This window comes from Jaculus jaculus, chromosome 1, assembly GCF_020740685.1.
Source record: "Jaculus jaculus isolate mJacJac1 chromosome 1, mJacJac1.mat.Y.cur, whole genome shotgun sequence".
Taxonomy (NCBI): Eukaryota; Metazoa; Chordata; class Mammalia; order Rodentia; family Dipodidae; genus Jaculus; species Jaculus jaculus.
In genome coordinates, this window is record NC_059102.1 from 169,649,888 (window position 1) to 169,667,130 (window position 17,243).

Genomic DNA, 17,243 nt, shown 5'->3' on the forward strand with positions numbered 1-17,243 from the left:
ATGTCACTGTGAATGAAGGGCTCATTCTCCTAATGTCTGAGCGGTATCCCATTGTGTAAGTACACCACATTTCCTTCTCAGTAGTGACTTATTAACAAACAGTTATGCCTGTGTAATTTACATGTCACCCTCCATTACACTTAAAAGGCAGGGCTAGATAGTTACCACAGACTCCATTCCATTGCAAAGCCTGACGTACTTACAGGAAATATTCGTCCACCTCATTCTGAAGGAGGCCTAGGGTGAATTCTTTGACAAAACTACTATAACATCATTAAGCCAAATGGCCCTGCAAATACAATAGTTTCCTCAGAGAGATGCATGCCTTTGTTAGGATATTAATACAAATATTAAAACATTCCTTCCGAGTTTATGGCCTCTTATAATGTCAAGGAAGGCAGGCTTTTCAGATCGTCTCAGATGTTCTTTTACCTATCCTGGCAGACATGAGCCACAGAACCATCGGGGACTTTCCAGCAAACGCAGAAAGGCTGACAGTTGATCTCCATTGGGCTCCTACCTGCACTATGTGCAACACTCCATGGGCGTCTGAAGTCAGTCCTGTGAGCACCTTTATCTACTACTTAGAGGTAGAAGCCATTTCTTTTGCTGAAGTGGAGGTAAAAGCTTAGGGAAACTCCAGAACATGTCACGCCTCATATCACTATAGCACTAAGATGTTATTTAATTTCTGTTCTAAAACCTCTGCTTCATGTCCTTATTTGTCAAAACAGGAGTTGAAGTATGTGCAGGACTATGTGAAACATAACAAAATCTAGGAACTAAATAAACCACAACACAGCCCATACACTTTTTTTTTTGCGTGTGTGTGTGTGTGTGTGTGTGTGTGTGTGTATTCACTATGTAGTCTCAGAATGATCTCAAACTCACGGCAGTCCTCCTACTTCTGCCTTCTGAGTGTTGGGACTAAAGCCATGTGCCATCACCCTTGGCTCTATACACTTTTTAAAAAAATAGTAAAGCCTTTAATATTTATTTTATTTTTATTTATTAATTTGAGAGGGAGAGATAGAGGGAAAGAAAGGGCGTACCAGGGCCTCTAACAACTGCAAACAAACTCCAGACACATGCACTACCTTGTGCATCTGGCTTATGTGGGCCCTGGGGAATTGAACCTGAGTCTTTAGGTTTCAGAGGCAAGCACCTTAACTGCTAGGTCATCTCTCCAGCCTCCACACACTTTTTGAAAGGTATTTTCAAAAATGTATTCATATATAGGTTTTATCGTTACATTTGCATACTTACATATAAATTGTATGCTGATCGCATCACTCGCCATTATCCTCTTATTCTCCTGTCTCAGTCCCACGCCTGATGATCCCTTTGTCTTCTCAACCAGTTAACCTTCTAATTTTGTGACTTTCTTTCTTTTTCAAATTTTGGTGAGCAAATAAGGTTAATTAGGGTTGTTTACGGGAACATGAAAAATTTACAGGATACATGGGCAACTTACCAATGGTTGTGACACTAAAGAAATTCCTACCCCAGCAAATACAAAGGACAATTGGATTCTCAAGGAGGCATGGGGCCACATGAGCCCAGTCCCCACCCATGCCAGAATATTGACAAGTTCAATCTTGTGTGGTCACCACAGTTGCTGAGAGTTCAAGGGTGTGATGGCCATGTTTTACCTGGGAGGGCTAAGCATTCAATAGTTTCTTATTCTAAGCACTTTGAGCAGTTATGAATGACTGCTGTATTCACTGGTTCTGTTTCTGCAAAAGGAAGCCTCTCTGACCAAAGCTGAGAATAGCACTAATCTACAAGCATAAACTGTAAAAATTTAGAATGAAATTTGACAGGTACATCATGTCCATTTAGCAAAATAAAAGCAGTAGCCTCTCTACTAGGGCCTGTGACCTCCCAAGCCATAGGCTTCTGATTCGGTTCATAGGATCAGGTCTGAAGTTCCTGTAGTACAGAAGGCCTTATGTGTAGTTGGTGAGCAGCTCCTACACACCTACATAACACTCAGCCCCAACTTTTTCTTGTGTATGCATATGCACATGCACATGTGCCTGTGTATGCATCATATGTAGTCTAGTGTTTGTTTGTGGTCTGTGTGTATTGTGAGTGTGCAGGTGTATATACTTAATGTGCACACACGTGAAGATCAGAGGATAACTTAGGGTGTCCTCCTCTGTCACTCTTGCAGTATTTCCTTGAGACTAAGTCTCTCACTGAACCTGACCCTACTGTTTTTATTCAGACTGGCTGACCAACAAGCCCTGGTGATTCTGTGATCTCTCCTCCCCATAAGACTGGGATTGCAAATGTTTATGGCCATCCCAGCTGTTTACATGGGTATTGGAAAAGCAAACTCAGGCCCTCTGAGAGCCTCAAGCTTACTGGACAGTAAGTGCTCTTATCTGCTGAGCCATCTCATGACCCTTCTCCCCACAGCTCAGATTCTTAATCTCATATTTAAGTTACTTAATAAAAAGAAAGAAAACGAAGAGACCAAAGGAATATTTTATTGCTTCTAACTCATACATTGCTATGATGGAACCATGATGGAAACTAGTTGTTTTGTTTCTACCATGACCTACTGTCCATGGCTATTTCAGGTGGAAAGAGAAATGGTAGCAATTTTTACTTGGTTTCTGCTGAAAGCCCAGCTGAAGATCCAGTGGTAAGGGAAGAAATGTTTGCATGTTAGCTTGTTTCCATCTATTACACAATACTAAAATGAGTATATGAAATCTGCCCAGAGTTAACCCAGAGATACCCAATGTTACTCAATTACTTCTTTTGCTCAAGTTTTCCTCAAAGAAGAAAGCCTTATTACTAGAAAAATGTTAGGACTGAGAAATGAAGATGCAAAAAATTCCTATTGTGTGATAAGCTCTTCATGCTAAAGTCTGGTTTTCAGTGGAAGGAAAAATGTAAGATTCGCTTTTTACACTAGGCTAAAGTCATTCTGAAGCCCAAATGCATGTGGGGAGAAAAAAGGGGTTTGTTCTAACTGCACAAGCCTTGCAAAGCTGAATATGGAAGGTAGGTGAAGAGGAATGAGCAGATCAGAGGGTTCATGCTATCTTAGTGCTTACAATTTAATGTCACATTGGCTACTTTCAAGCTGGATCCTGCAATTGAAACCTGACCAATAAAAGATGCCCAATCAGTATTCATATAATGAATTGATGGAACAAAATTCCAATATATGGTCTGGAGAACTGCACAGAGAATGATGCCAAGGCAACCTCAGAATGGAGTGAAAATCAAAAGCATGACTGTTGGGTAATCAAGTGCTCTGACAGAAGTCTGTCTTGTTTGTTTTGGGAGATCTAGTAGGTCTCTCTGATCAACAGCTCATTGTGGTTGTAGACCATATCCTGGTATAGGGAATTACAGGCCAGTGCCAAGGGAAAAGAAAAGAGAAAAAGCCAGAGAAGAAAGAGAACCAGGAGAAATTTGCGGTTAGGTTTTGCTTCACTCTCTCCAGGGCCCTGCAATTCAGGTGCTCCCTCTGAGGTTTGATTGAGGGTTCCACCTTTTAGTCTGATTTTCTGGATATAGGATGGTCCCAGTTCAATTTGGGTTCAGATTTTGTGTCCACCCCTTTCCCCTTCCCCCAATCTCTGCCCTCCCTATTGTCCAAGCCTCAAGATACTATTCAGTTATGTCAGCAACTTGGGCTGATCCAGGTTAGGAACTGCAGATGAGTGAGATCATGTGATGGCTGTCCTCTGTGATGTGTGCGTTCACTTAAAATAATCTGTTCCAAGTTCAACCATTTTTCTAAAAAATTCAATGTGTCATTTTTTTCTTACTACTGAGTAGAATCCCATTGTGTAGATATGCCACATCTTGGTTATCCATTTATCCAATGACAGGCATCTTGGTTGATTCCAATCTTTAGCTATTAGGAATTGAGCAGCTATAAACATGGTTGAGCAAATATTTCCTAACTGAGATGTGGAGCTTTTAGGGTAAATGCCCAGTAAGGGAATAACAAGATCTACTGGTAACTCTATATTCATCCTTTTCAGGAGTCTCCAAATTGATTTCCACAGTGGTTGTACCAGCTTGAATTCCTACCAACAATGAATGAGGGTTCCCATTTCTCCACATCCTTGCCAACATTTGTTTTCATTTGATTTTTTAATGTTTGCTATCTTTACTGGGTAAAGGTAGGATCTCATAGTTGTTTTAATTTTCATTTCCTTAATTGTTAGGGATGTTGAAAATTTTCTTAAGTGTGTGTTAGCCATTTGTAATCTTTCCTCTGAGAACTCCCTATTTTTCTCTGCCCCACTTTTGAAGTGGGTTGTTTGATTTTTTTTTATTGTTTAGTTTTTTGAGTTCTTTATAGATTCTAGATATTAAGCTTCTGTTAGTGGTATAGCTTGTAAAGATTCTCTCCCATTTAGTGGGTAATCTATTGGCTCTGCTTATGGTATGTTTGTCTGTGCAAAAGCTTTTTAGCTTCATGAGATCCCACTGGTTGAGTGTTTATTTAACTTCCTTGGCTGCTGGGATTTTGTTCAGGAAGTCTTTTCCCAGTCCTACATCATGGAGAGTGCTTCCTATTTTTAGTTGCAGTGGTTGAAGAGTTTCGGGTCTTATATTGAGGTCTTTAATCCATTTGCACTTGATTTTGGTAAGACATTACTGATGAAGACATGGATCATGGAGAGACCTGGTTGGAATTCAGAGGAGAGTCAGTCCTCAGATAATTAGCCCATCTAGTGCTGGAAGGTGCTACATGAGCTACCAGAGGAAAGTGGCCAACATCTGTCTAACATCATGTCTAAGTGACTTGGAAGCAAACAACTTGATGTGATGCTCACACAAGTGCAATAGTGGCACACAGGCATGGTGGGTAACCAATAGCTCTTGGATGGCTAACATATCAGCTCAGTGGAAAGGAAACCATATCTGGAACTGGGAAACAAGTCAGAATCATATCCAGATAATGATTCTGCTTTCCATTGTGAAGCTCCCACTAACCTCAGACTATAAAAGTGTCTAAACCCTTTTAGGCTCTTTAAATGAATAATGGTTATCCCATTTAACTGGTGATGACTTCACTCTCTATTAGAGAATCTGCTTCTTTTTTTCAGATGGGAACTGGACTTGAGGAGATAAATGATCCAGTGCACTCCACCCTGGTCCCAGCTGAAACCACAGAGGACTTGGGGAAATGAGCAAGAATGCTGCTCTCTTAGTTAAGCTGGTATCAGCACAAGGGTGATGGAGAAAGATCCTGAGGACACTCAACACACACCAAACCAGACAGCTAGATGCTCCCAAGAATCCATCACTGAAGTAGACTTAAAATGCTCCCAGCATGGCTCAGGGAATGTTGTGGAAGAGGGGGCAGAAAGGTTGTTAGAGCCACAAGTTGGGACATTTTTTCCAGAGACATTGTCTCTTCCCCATAACTGACTGCTGCCCTCATAATGCCTGACTCACAATCCCCATGGGGTTGACATGCACCCCAATGAGAAGGGCCTTTTCAGAAAAGTAGCAGGGAAGAGGATGGTACCAACATGTGATGTTTACATATAAAATATGTACATATCTAATAATAAAAAATCAACAAAAGCATGACTGACTAGTGATGTCTGCATTGATGTAGAATAACAGACTGGCATCCAAGATGAAATCTTCAGCCACATTAAACTTGTATTTTTTTTAAATATTCTTTTGTTCATTATCTATTTATTTATTTGAGAGCGACAGACACAGAGAGAAAGACAGATAGAGGGAGAGAGAGAATGGGCGCGCCAGAGCTTCCAGCCTCTGCAAACGAACTCCAGACACGTGCGCCCCCTTGTGCATCTGGCTAACGTGGGACCTGGGGAACCTAGCCTCGAACTGGGGTCCTTAGGCTTCACAGGCAAGCGCTTAACTGCTAAGCCATCTCTCCAGCCCAAAACTTGTATTTTTTTTTTAACAGAGTAATAGTATTCTTTTAAATCACAGATAGCGTCTACTTTTTGCCCAAACTAGATTTTCTGAGGGAAAAGAAGAAGGTAATAGGTGAAAGGATGAAAGGGATGGGGAGTGTGAGAAAGAATGAACTTGTGAAAGATCAATACTCTACAAGAGGAATATAATGGCTTGGTCTGCTAAATTTTGGCCTAATTTTTTGTGGCAATAGGTAGAGTTTTCCATTGGCCCTTTTTAGCTCTTTTTTGTTGTCAGCAGCAAACAGTCTTGTTGGGAAGAACTGCCTTTGAGGGGGAATGGATTGGCAAAACAAGTCCCAGAACACCAGTTTAGGAATCAACTGTCTAGAAAAGAAAATAGTGTTATTGTGCTTGCTGACACCTCCTCCATTTGGGGGGTATTTTTTGGAGGGGGGCAGTTTCACTCTAGTACAGCATGGCCTTGAACTCACTCTGATCCTCCTACCTCAACCTCCCTAAGAGCTGGGATTAAAAGTATGTGCCACCATACCCACCTTCTTCCACTGTGTAGAACAAAGTTTACCTCTGAGTCTGAAAAGTCGTATTTCTCCAGTCTATTTAGTAATGCTTTGCATGTTCAGGCTGGCTTCCTATATTCTGAATGTAAGAAGTGGGATGATCCTGGCCAATGCAACCACCTCAGACTGCTGGTGAGATCAGCTGTGAGAAACACTGAATGGGTTCCAAGACACACATAGAGAACCACAGGATGAATCGTGACTTAGCTTCTCATGACATGGTGTCAGAAGTTTGGCACATGTTCAAAATGAGAAAGAAAGCACATGTGTGACTTCCCTCTTGCTCCCTGTAGGAAGAAGTGAGACTTACCAGAGAGGCATAACTTTTGTGGAAGAATTACCTTGTTTTGTTAGCAAAGTTTAGTGTGACCCCAGGTCCTATTTCCCCAGGCTGACCATCTGAGACTATAGGTGTTTGCACATATTTGGACAAAAGATAAAGCAGAGGAAATTGTTTGGGGCAGGGAGTTAAACAGTAAAGTATGGGTGAGACATACTGGTCAGACCCCTACCCCTGCTTCCTTATACCTGCTCAATTATATCAACTCATCCTCTTCCTGGCATTCAAATTTAAGTTGTGCCCAGTTGTGCCATAGTTCACACTTTTTTCATTGCTTGCCATGAACTGAAAAGAATTTACTTAATCACAGAAATCAGAGTTCTTAGGCTTTTAACCACTCCTGGCATATGAAAATCCCCCAAATAATTCATTTCTTTTTCTTTTTTACAACCAAACATTTCAATGTTATATTTAATACAAATTAACTAAAAATTCAGAAGAGATATTATCAGATGAATTTTTTAAATTTACTTTTTAGAAGTTTAATATATGAACATACTGTAATTTGATCATGCTCCAGTCCTACTATTCTCATCTGTCCCCTTGCCCCTGTTCTGCCTCATTCTTTTTTGTCCTCCTCCCTCCTTCACATAAAAAATCAGTGGGCTCAGGACTGTGCGGGTCTTGTGGGGGTACTGGTGACCACTGTAGGGTCATGAATGCACCATAGGTTCATTTCAGGAGGCCTATGTCACAAGTAACTCCTTATCACCTGCTAGCTTTTGCATTCCTTCCACCCCCTTGTTGCCCAAGCCTTGGAGGGTGTGATAGATAACTTAGTGTTTTCTTGCCAGCCTTTTATTTTCTGCTTTGATGCGTTTTGAGTTTTCTCAGCATCTACCACTATCTCGTACAAAAGGTCTTTCAGTGACAGAAATACTCATATTCATTTTACCACTTCCCTTGTCATGCTCCCTCCCTGAGCCCCGGTAGGAGTGATGACTCACCCTGTGCTACTGGCTTTTATTCCTTAAAGGATATAAATTAAGCATCAAGTTAAGGTAGATTGGATTGGTTACTTGGAATGTATGTGGTGGCTTCTGATAGGTTGATGATTTGATATCCTTAGGGGTGTAAATTAGGCATCAAGTGGGGACAGACTGAATTGGTGACTTTGAATATACTTGAGGGGCTTCTGACAGGCTGATGAGTTAAGACAGAGGATTGGTTACTTTGTATAGGCCAGGGGAGGGAGCATTAATCAGGGTTTTTGACTTTCTGGAAGTCAGGGCATTTTGGATTTAAGTTTCTAAACTTTGCTGTCTGGACACATTATATAATCTCTGTGCTCCTTGGTTCAGCCAGGCCATACAGATATGTGTTTATTATTCTTGGACCTGTAACCCTATCTTTCTAAAAAATGGGTCTCTCTTATCTCTCTATCAATTTATGCCTCTTCAACTTCACAATCAACATAAAACATCAAAATATATAAACATATATATGCATGCACACATACTGCTTGGCCACTGTGTGCTACTGATAAATCAAAATCTAGATGATAATGTGACTTTTGTCTTCTTTTGAACATTTCTCTTTGAAGGGAACAGCAGCCCCCACCCTCTCACGGAACATTAATAACAGTGCACACTGACTGAGCCTCCCAGCAGATTACAACCAGGGTTTTCTTTAAGTCCCTTAACCTCTGCCTCAACCAGGACCATTGGGGCTTGGAACAGTAAGAACTCATAAGACACCCATCTGAGGTTTCACTTCTTCCCCCTCCCCTCTGTGAGGGAACTTACTCCTCCCACAATGTCGTAAAGAGAAGACTTGCCATAGAACTGGTCTGTTTTTGGTGGAGGCAGGGTACTCAATAACTGAAATGTTGATACAAGCCTCTGCATTTCCAGTAAAACAAAACTGGAAATGAAGCCCTGAGAGAGAGCAGACAAAGCCCCTGCCTGTGGTGTTCCAGGAGAGCAGATTGAAACAAGTCCAAAACAGGGAACAAAAAGCCACACAAGAGGCTTCTGAGGGAGGACAGGTAAGGTGTGGGGTCATGTTCTTTTAATTATGTGTGCCCTCCGCTGCAACAGAGTAAACAGGGAGGGAGGGGGATAGGGGAGAGAAAGGGGATGAAAAGGAAAGGAAACTGTCCAGAGAATGTGTTTGCATATCTAGTACAATATAATTATTTTCCAACTCTTACTTCCTTCTTCTGCAATAAGAGCAGCATGAAGAGGAACTGGGGATTTAGGTGAAATGTTAAAATTTCTGTTTCAGCAACTATGTTCTTCCCTATCTTTCAGTTTGCCCCAGGCTCGCTGGTGGTGACTGGGAAGGTCTGCGCCATGTACAGATTCACGGCTGTTGTCCTCCTCTGGGCTGCGGCAACATGTGCTGAAACAGAAAATCTTCCTGAAGCTGGATTTCAAAAATGCAAGAGTGCTTTAAAACTGCCTGTTTTGGAGGTTCTCCCTGGAGGAGGCTGGGATAATCTGCGGAATATAGACATGGGGAGGGTGTTGGAGTTGAAATATACCAACTGTAGGACCACAGAGGATGGACAGTACATCATTCCTGAAGAAGTCTTTACCATTCCTCAGAAATGGAGCAACCTGGAGATGAACTCAGAGATCTTGGAATCCTGGGTAAATTACCAGAGCACCACTTCATTTTCCATCAACGCAGAGGTCTCTACTTTTTCCAAAGTCAATGGCAAGTTCTCCACTGAGTTCCAAAGAATAAAGACACTGCAAGTGAGGGACCAAGCTATAACTACCAGAGTTCAGGTAAGAACCCTGGTCTACACGGTTAAAACCAAGCCAACATCAGAACTCAGCTTGGGGTTTAAGAAGGAGCTCATGGAAATCTGTGACCAGCTGGAGAAAAACCAGACAAAGATGGCCACCTACCTGGCAGAACTCCTGGTCCTCAACTATGGCACTCACGTCATCACCAGTGTGGATGCGGGGGCTGTGCTTGTTCAGGAGGATCACATCAGGTCCTCCTATCTTCAAGACAGCCAGACCAGCCACACCACAGTGGCATCAGCCGCTGGAATTTCCTTCTTAAACATTGTGAACTTCAAATTTGAGGAGAACTACACTGCTCAGAATGCCTTGACCAAGAGCTACCTTGCAAACCGAACCAACTCCAGGGTACAGAGCATTGGTGGGGTTCCTTTCTACCCAGGCATCACCTTACAAACCTGGCAGCAAGGCATTGCCAACCACCTGGTAGCAATAGACCGTGCTGGCTTGCCCCTGCATTTCTTCATCAAGCCTGATAATCTTCCTGGTGTGCCAAGCCCCTTGGTGAAGAAGCTGTCTAAGACAGTGGAATCTGCTGTGAGACAATATTACAACTTTAACACCTACCCTGGCTGCACAAATGTCGACTCCCCCAACTTCAACTTTCAAGCCAATACAGATGATGGCTCTTGCGATGGGAAAACAAACAATTTCACTTTTGGAGGCGTTTATCAGCAATGCACACAGCTCTCAGAGAGTGACGTTGACCTCTGCCAAAACTTGGAGCAGAAGAATCTGCTCACTGGTAATCTCTCCTGCCCCTCTGGCTACTCCCCAGTCCATCTACTGACTCAGAACCACGAGGAGGGTTTCAATCGCCTGGAATGTAAAAAGAAGTGCACCCTCAAAATCTTCTGTAAGACAGTGTGTGAAGATGTGTTTCGGGTAGCAAAGGCTGAGTTTAGGGCTTTTTGGTGTGTGTCTAAGGGCTCAGTACCTGAAAACTCAGGACTTCTTTTTGGGGGTGTCTTCAGCTCCAAGAGCGTCAACCCCGTGACAAATGCACAATCCTGCCCAGCTGGCTACATTCCACTGAGCCTCTTTGAGAGCCTCAAGGTATGTGCTTCTCTGGACTATGAACTGGGGTACAAATTTTCTGTCCCCTTTGGAGGTTTCTTCAGCTGCTCTGTGGGGAACCCATTGGCAAATTTTGCCACATCTGTAGACATAGGGGCACCAGCTCCTAAAAGGTGTCCTGACGGCTTTAGTCAACACCTTGCCCTCATCAGTGATGGATGTCAAGTGTCCTATTGTGTCAGTTCTGGGATCTTTACAAGTGGGTCCTTGCACCCTGTCAGGCTCCCACCTTATACTCAGCCACCCCTCATGAGTCAGGTTGCTACTAATACAGTTATAGTTACCAACAGTGAGAGTGCCAGAACCTGGATTAAGGACCCTGAGACCCACCAGTGGAAGCTGGGAGAGCCCCTGGAAGTGCAGAGAGCCATGACAGTTCTCCATGGGGATAGTGGTGGCTTGTCAGGTGAGGCAGCTGCTGGTGTCACAGTGGGTGTCATTACAGTAGTTGTGGTTGTCATTACCTTGGCAATCTACTGTACCAGGAAGCACAAGAAAGATTACCAAACAATTGAAGAGAGGGAGCATTTGTCTCAGTGCTTTGCAGCACCTGGAGACACCCCCAGTGGAGATGAGAATATAATTCCAGCATAATTCTCTTTCAGGGGAAATTTTTGTCATCTCCAATCCCAGCTTCAAGCATTCTTTCTATTCCTTTCTTCTTTTCTCCAGCCTTCCTAAGTACTGCCATGTTAGTGACAACACAGAGCAGATAATATAATCTTGTGCCTTCTTATTTAGGTCTATGCACCAGGAAATTAAAAGAGCTTTATGACCAGCTTGTATTTGCTGTTGTTGTTGTGGTGGTGATTAAACTCATTCAGCAAAAGCCAGCCCCGGTGACAAAGACCTAATGATGGTGTCTAGTCTATTTTCCACTGATTGTTTTCACCTGCTTGCATGTGTATGAAAAGAAATAGATGCAGAGATTTGGGTTTAGAAGCTGTGAATTTTATCTGAAGCTGACAGGGGTTTCCAGTTTGTAAGCTGCAAGTCTTTCTGCCTGAAACACTATCTTCCTTCTTGGCTCTTTTTAAAGAAGCTATTTGGGGGCTGGGGAGATGACTTAGCAGTTAAGTGCTTGCCTGTGAATCCTAAGGACCCCAGTTGGAGGCTTGATTCCCCAGGACCCACATTAGCCAGATGCATAAGGGGGCGCATGCATCTGGAGTTCGTTTGCAGTGGCTGGAAGCTCTGGTGCGCCTATTCTCTCTGTCTCTGTTAACCTCTTTCTCTCTCTGTCACTCTCAAATAAATAAATAAAAATAAACAAAAAAATTAAAAAAAGAAGGCATCTGGGTTTCATTCTCCTATAGGCCAGAACCTCAAAGACATGGGAAGTCCCATTAGGCCACTGCTTTTCCGCTGTGATGTCTGCGTCATCTCCCTTGAGACATCTTGCAGGCACCTGAAAGGAAACAGGGGGATTACACCAATTCCACATTTTTCCTACTGCCCCACAATTTGGGCTTACTTAGACCAGACCTTTTGTAGACCTCCAATTAATGGTAACAAGTTTTCACCAAGTATTTTATTATTTTTGCTTGTGATAGGATGTGAAGGACAATTGGGAAACAGGCAACTGAATAACTCTGGTGCTCTAGGAAACTAACAGATTGATTTGTGCCACTCAAGTGACTGATTTCTTCCTCTGAGCTGGTCATAAATGAGCTCTGCTCTCCTGTCTATCCTGCAGGACATTGACTTTATAACTTCTTCCCCAAATCTCCCTCTTCAGCATTACAATGTTCCCCTAACTTTTGGCATTGTGCAGATGTTGGGTCTTCTTTGTATGCTCCAGGCAAGCTAACCATGTTTCTGCAAATACTGACTTTCTTCTATGAATTCTGTAATGGTTAATGTAACAGAAATGCCACACATTAAGCCTCTCAGGCTTATAATGCACTAACAGCCCATTGAAACAAAAGCTTTTCACAAACTTATGTGACTACTAGCAAAATATGTGCCTAAAAGTTGCATTAAAATATGTTCCTAAGAACACTTTGTCTGACTAGTCATTTGCTAGTTTCTTGTTCATATATACCAAGCCATTTTACACAGATACCCATCCTGACTGCAAGGCTGGTGCGCTGTGCTGAGTTCTAGTTTCCTAAGGCTGGAGTCTGCAGAAAAAACAGTCTTGGCTTCTGAGAAAGCCACATCTTGTGGAATTTGAGATGCAGGAAGAAGCAGCTTCTGCATTTGCTTCTTATTCTTGTGGTTTCATCACTGTTGGCATAATTAATACTAAACATTCATTTGGAAAAAAGACAACAGCCTATAAACGATGAAAACATACACTGTATTGTAATCAAGTGAAAAGACTTTTTAAAAAGTCGTATTTCAAAGATTTAAAGATGGCCTTTCCCCCACAAGTTTGAATACCCATTACCTTTGCCCTGTTGTCTGCCTCTTTCAGAGAACATGGAGTTAAGTCAGTTCAAATATGTAGGTAGAAGGGACGTGAAAAAATATTTAGAGAAAAGGGAATTTCCCATTATCTGGTGGAAAGGTCTGATGTTTCTTACAGGCTAGAGGAAATAACCAAAATGCCTTTCATAGGTACACCACTGACCTCCAAAGAGTAAGTTTTCAGTAACAACAACTTGGGGTGTTCATTTGCAATTTATTGTTCTGCACATAAACCTCATGAGCACCAGGTGGCAATGTCCTCCCTCAGAGCCACACCAGACTTCAAAACACATCAGTTACAAAGAGAACAACTTACAACTGGACATTAACCTGCCCTTCCCCAGAAACCACCACTTAGATACCAGCAAACACAGGCAAGTGGTCATTTCTTATGTCACATGGGTCTTTTCCCAATCCTGTCATGCACACAACAGTGCAATCCTAGGACAAGTACTTATGAACAAGTACAAAACCACAGAGAAGTCCAAATTTTACAAAGAGGGAAGGTGAACGAAAACACAAGGACACACACAACCACATATGGGTCACATAACCCTTTAAGGGATGAACAAGTCACAAGGTGTCTCCAGTCCCCCTGGCAATTCCTGGAGTATGGGGGAAGAACTAGCCTGCTGGTGCTGAAACCATGAAAGGACATGAGATACGAGGTCCTCTGCTTGTGCCAGGACAACAGAGCTGGGCATCTTGTGGGAAACACCCTGTGTCAAAGTAGCTTGTGCCCAGGTCTTGATCCTGTTGAAACTAAATCTGTACCTTTTTGGTTTGGCATAAGAGAAGGCAAGGGAATGCTTCTTGCTTTGATTGGTACAGTGTTAAGTGGGAAATTCAAGATCTCTTCTGCCCTGCCTGTCTGGGAGGAGCAGCCTGAGGTGAGTTCAACCCTCTGATAATCCTCAGCATGGAACAGAAATGGGGATCAGTGTGAGGTGTTTAGCTCCCTAACAATCCTGACCATGGAACAGAAATGGGGCATGGACAACTTAAAGTCCTCTGGGGCAATGTTTGAAGGATGAAGACTAACTCTGTGATTGGTACTGCCCTGGAATACTGACTTCCTTAGTCATCCTCTCAGGTCTTCTTCCTTCTGCCCTTGGCCTCCCCCTTCTTCACTTGATGAACCCTTTCTGCCAGGTATTAAAGCATGCCTTTATGTCTTACTTTGTACCACTGCTTCATTGTGGTTTTTCTTCCCATCATTCCTCAATCTGCCTCCTTATCCCTATTGATAAGAAGTAGATAAAATAAAGGGTGCTGAAGATGATTCTGAGCTGGCAATGAGGCTCTATAGTGATCTCTGGGATAGTAACCTGGTAAAAGGCATGCCTGTGACTCAAGTTCAGCATTTAACATCTATTCCATTTAGTTGTGATGTCTCCTTCTTTACTGTGGCAGGAACTTATGCCATCTTACACTGAACTCAGGACTAGTCTCCTGGTCTGCTGGTGAGACAAAATGGCTTCCCCCATAGGAGATACTGACACCAAGATGGCAGGAATAGTCTATCCTACCAGAGCTCCCCCTGGTGGCTGGTGAGAACCCATTAACACTCTAGCTATTTGGAAACTGAAAAAGTTGAGCACCAGCACATGCCAAGGAACTGGGGTGACACGTAAGTAAGTCCAGTAGTCACAACAATGTCAAACAGCTGTAGACCTAACAGGAGGCAGCTGACTGTCCTGAAAGCTGCTTTCGCTTTTACCTTAAGTACCTCTGTTGGAGGTTCTTTTATTTCAACCTTTTATGGCGTCAAAAACCTTCCAAATCTTATGAAATATATATCCATATATTTATATTAAACCCTCAAAACATGAGGTATATAACTTCAATTAATATCCAGAGGAACTTCCCCCAAACACATAGTTCAAATAACCCACTTTCAAAGGGGGAATTAATTTCCCTTCTTGATTCCTCCTTCTCTCCTACCTGACCCTCACATCCATTCCTTAATGGGAGCTAGTGGTAAGAGGCTATTGGGAGGAGACAGACAGGGTCTTGGAACATAACCAAGACACAGGTTGGACAAGAACATAATGTGGTCCCACCTTGTTAGGAATGAACTAAATAGGTTTCCATCACCATGCTTTTGGTTGATCTGTGATAGGTGGGGGCTGGAGATGAGGGACCCAACATAATCTCTGGGCTTGAATTAGCAAGTTTTCATAGAGATGGACTGAAACTCTCAGAGAAACAAGATGGACCTAGGTTGGTTCTGATCCAGCCTTAAAAATAAATAGATGGAAGTGTCAGCATACCTCACCAAGTACAGTTCTGTCTCCACAAGGGTCCAAGTTAATTATAAGATGGGCTGGAAAAAGGATGAGGAAGGTCAAGGAACCACATCATAACTATTTGATTCTTATCGGCACTGGGGTTTGGCATTAGTTTAGTCAAGGACACGATAGGACTTTTTACCAACCTGGCCCAGGTATGCGCACACACCCACACACACATATGCACATACACAGATGGCACAGAGCCCACTGTGGGCTCCACTCACAGTGACTTGATAAAACTCATGGATTATCTGAGCTGGTCTGAGATGAGCTGGGGAAAAGGCTATGGGGCTCCTCTCCCTGAGGACAATGGCAGATGTTTAGCAGGATGAGGCTCTGGTTTGGTCAGAGACCATTTGGAAAGAGCATCATGGGATGCCACCCAGAGAGGAATCCCAGAGTCTTTCTATCCACATGAGAGAACCAGATGCCTCTTTGGACAAATAAAAGTGTGAGGAGGAAGGGAAGGCCCAGAGAAGTCAGGGACTAGGATGAGAGCTCAATGTGCTCTCAGAGGCTTGTACTTCTCTGACTCTCTCAGCACAACATGTGTCTTCACTCTACATCAAGGCATCCAACTTCTGATGTCACAGAAATACAGTGGTCCATCCCCTGACCCCCAACCTTGCACAGTGAGAGCTCCCTGACTCCAGTGGAGGACAGAAAAGTGGAAACTCCGCTCTCAAAGCAGAGTGGAAGCAGCAAGAAGCCAGCTGAGGCAAATAACCTCGACTTCACAAGGCCAAGGTATGGAGTGCCTGTGCACCTTGCATACCCTAAGTGTGCTGACCATGTTCCCTCCTTGGGTGAGGAGGGGAAGGAGTGTGGGTTTTTGCCTAGCCAGCACCACGACTCCATGGGACATGACTGAGGATGATTTTCATCCCATGTCCTCTGTATCTTCGATGACATTTATGAATGACATCACCTTACTCAACCTGCCCACATCCCTGTGGTTGCGAGGGATGAGGGATGGAGATAGGACAAGAGAGGAGACAGAGAGTTCAGGGGCCATGGCACCAAATTCCACTTCAATTCTCCCCATATCCTGAGGTCCTTGGGCCCATTCAGCCTCAGTCCTTCTCCTGGGCAGTGGTTTCTTCAGAGATTCCTTGGGCAGCCAGTTCTGCCAGCACATTATCCAGGTAATTGGCATCTGGGTAGCCATGACCAGTGAGATTGGAGCCAAATTCTGTCTTATGGTGCACCTCATTCCAGATGACGGTATCAGACTCGCCTGTGGTGCTGGAGGTGCCAATGGCGAAGATGAGACGGCGGTCCCAGGCCACCAACAGCAGCTTTAGAACCTGAGGCAACAACATTAGGAGACCAAAGGCCAGACAGTCAGTGTGGGACAGAAACTATTCCTTAGATGGTACAGTCGTCCCAAGGTTCCCACCCCTTTTTGCATCAAGATGCTTTATACAGTCTGGTGGAAGAGAAAGGTTTGAACTTGGAAGCAGGGAGCAATAGGTTGGTACTTATATCTCTTATTCAATAACTGTTATTTTGGACAACTTGAAACACTTCTTTGAGCTTTAATTTGTTCTTTATAAAATGGCAATAGTCTTACCTGCCTTGAAGGCTGAGCACATTTTAGGAGTCATTATGTGATAAGTATTTTCTTGCTAGTGCCCAGAGCACACTACTGAGAGCTCAATCAACATACCTGAGTGTTAAAACACAGACCTTTGAGGTGGAGGAGGAAGAGTTTCATAACTGCTGCCCTTCCGCCTCAAGGTGGAATTAATTTCCCAATAGCTGAAGTTGAGGAAGATTTCTCTAGTGATACCTTGAAACACTTTGACCTGTCTGGGATTGCTTTATATTTATGTGTTTATCTGGTTTTCACAACCACACTCTGAACCAGGGGTATGGCAGGTGGTATTATTGTCCCTAATCTTACA

At 43.2% G+C, this 17,243-nt stretch overlaps 2 protein-coding genes across 2 annotated transcripts in view; one reads left to right on the forward strand and one right to left on the reverse strand.

Moving 5' to 3' along the window:
- Window positions 1–8,550: 8,550 nt before the first annotated feature.
- LOC101594420 (macrophage-expressed gene 1 protein) lies at window positions 8,551–11,796 on the forward strand. Its single transcript, XM_012950949.2, has 2 exons — window positions 8,551–8,784; window positions 9,050–11,796. Exon 2 carries the CDS (start codon window positions 9,092–9,094, stop codon window positions 11,222–11,224), a length of 2,133 nt encoding a protein of 710 aa, XP_012806403.2. The 5' UTR covers window positions 8,551–8,784; window positions 9,050–9,091; the 3' UTR covers window positions 11,225–11,796.
- A 1,440-nt stretch (window positions 11,797–13,236) lies between these two features.
- The window catches only part of Dtx4 (deltex E3 ubiquitin ligase 4), a 34,855-nt gene continuing 30,848 nt past the window's right edge, over window positions 13,237–17,243 (reverse strand). Inside the window, exon 9 of the mRNA XM_045157054.1 lies at window positions 13,237–16,643. Within this exon, the coding sequence (XP_045012989.1) occupies window positions 16,410–16,643 (234 nt within the window). The 3' untranslated portion in view covers window positions 13,237–16,409. The remainder of the gene's footprint in view (window positions 16,644–17,243) is intronic.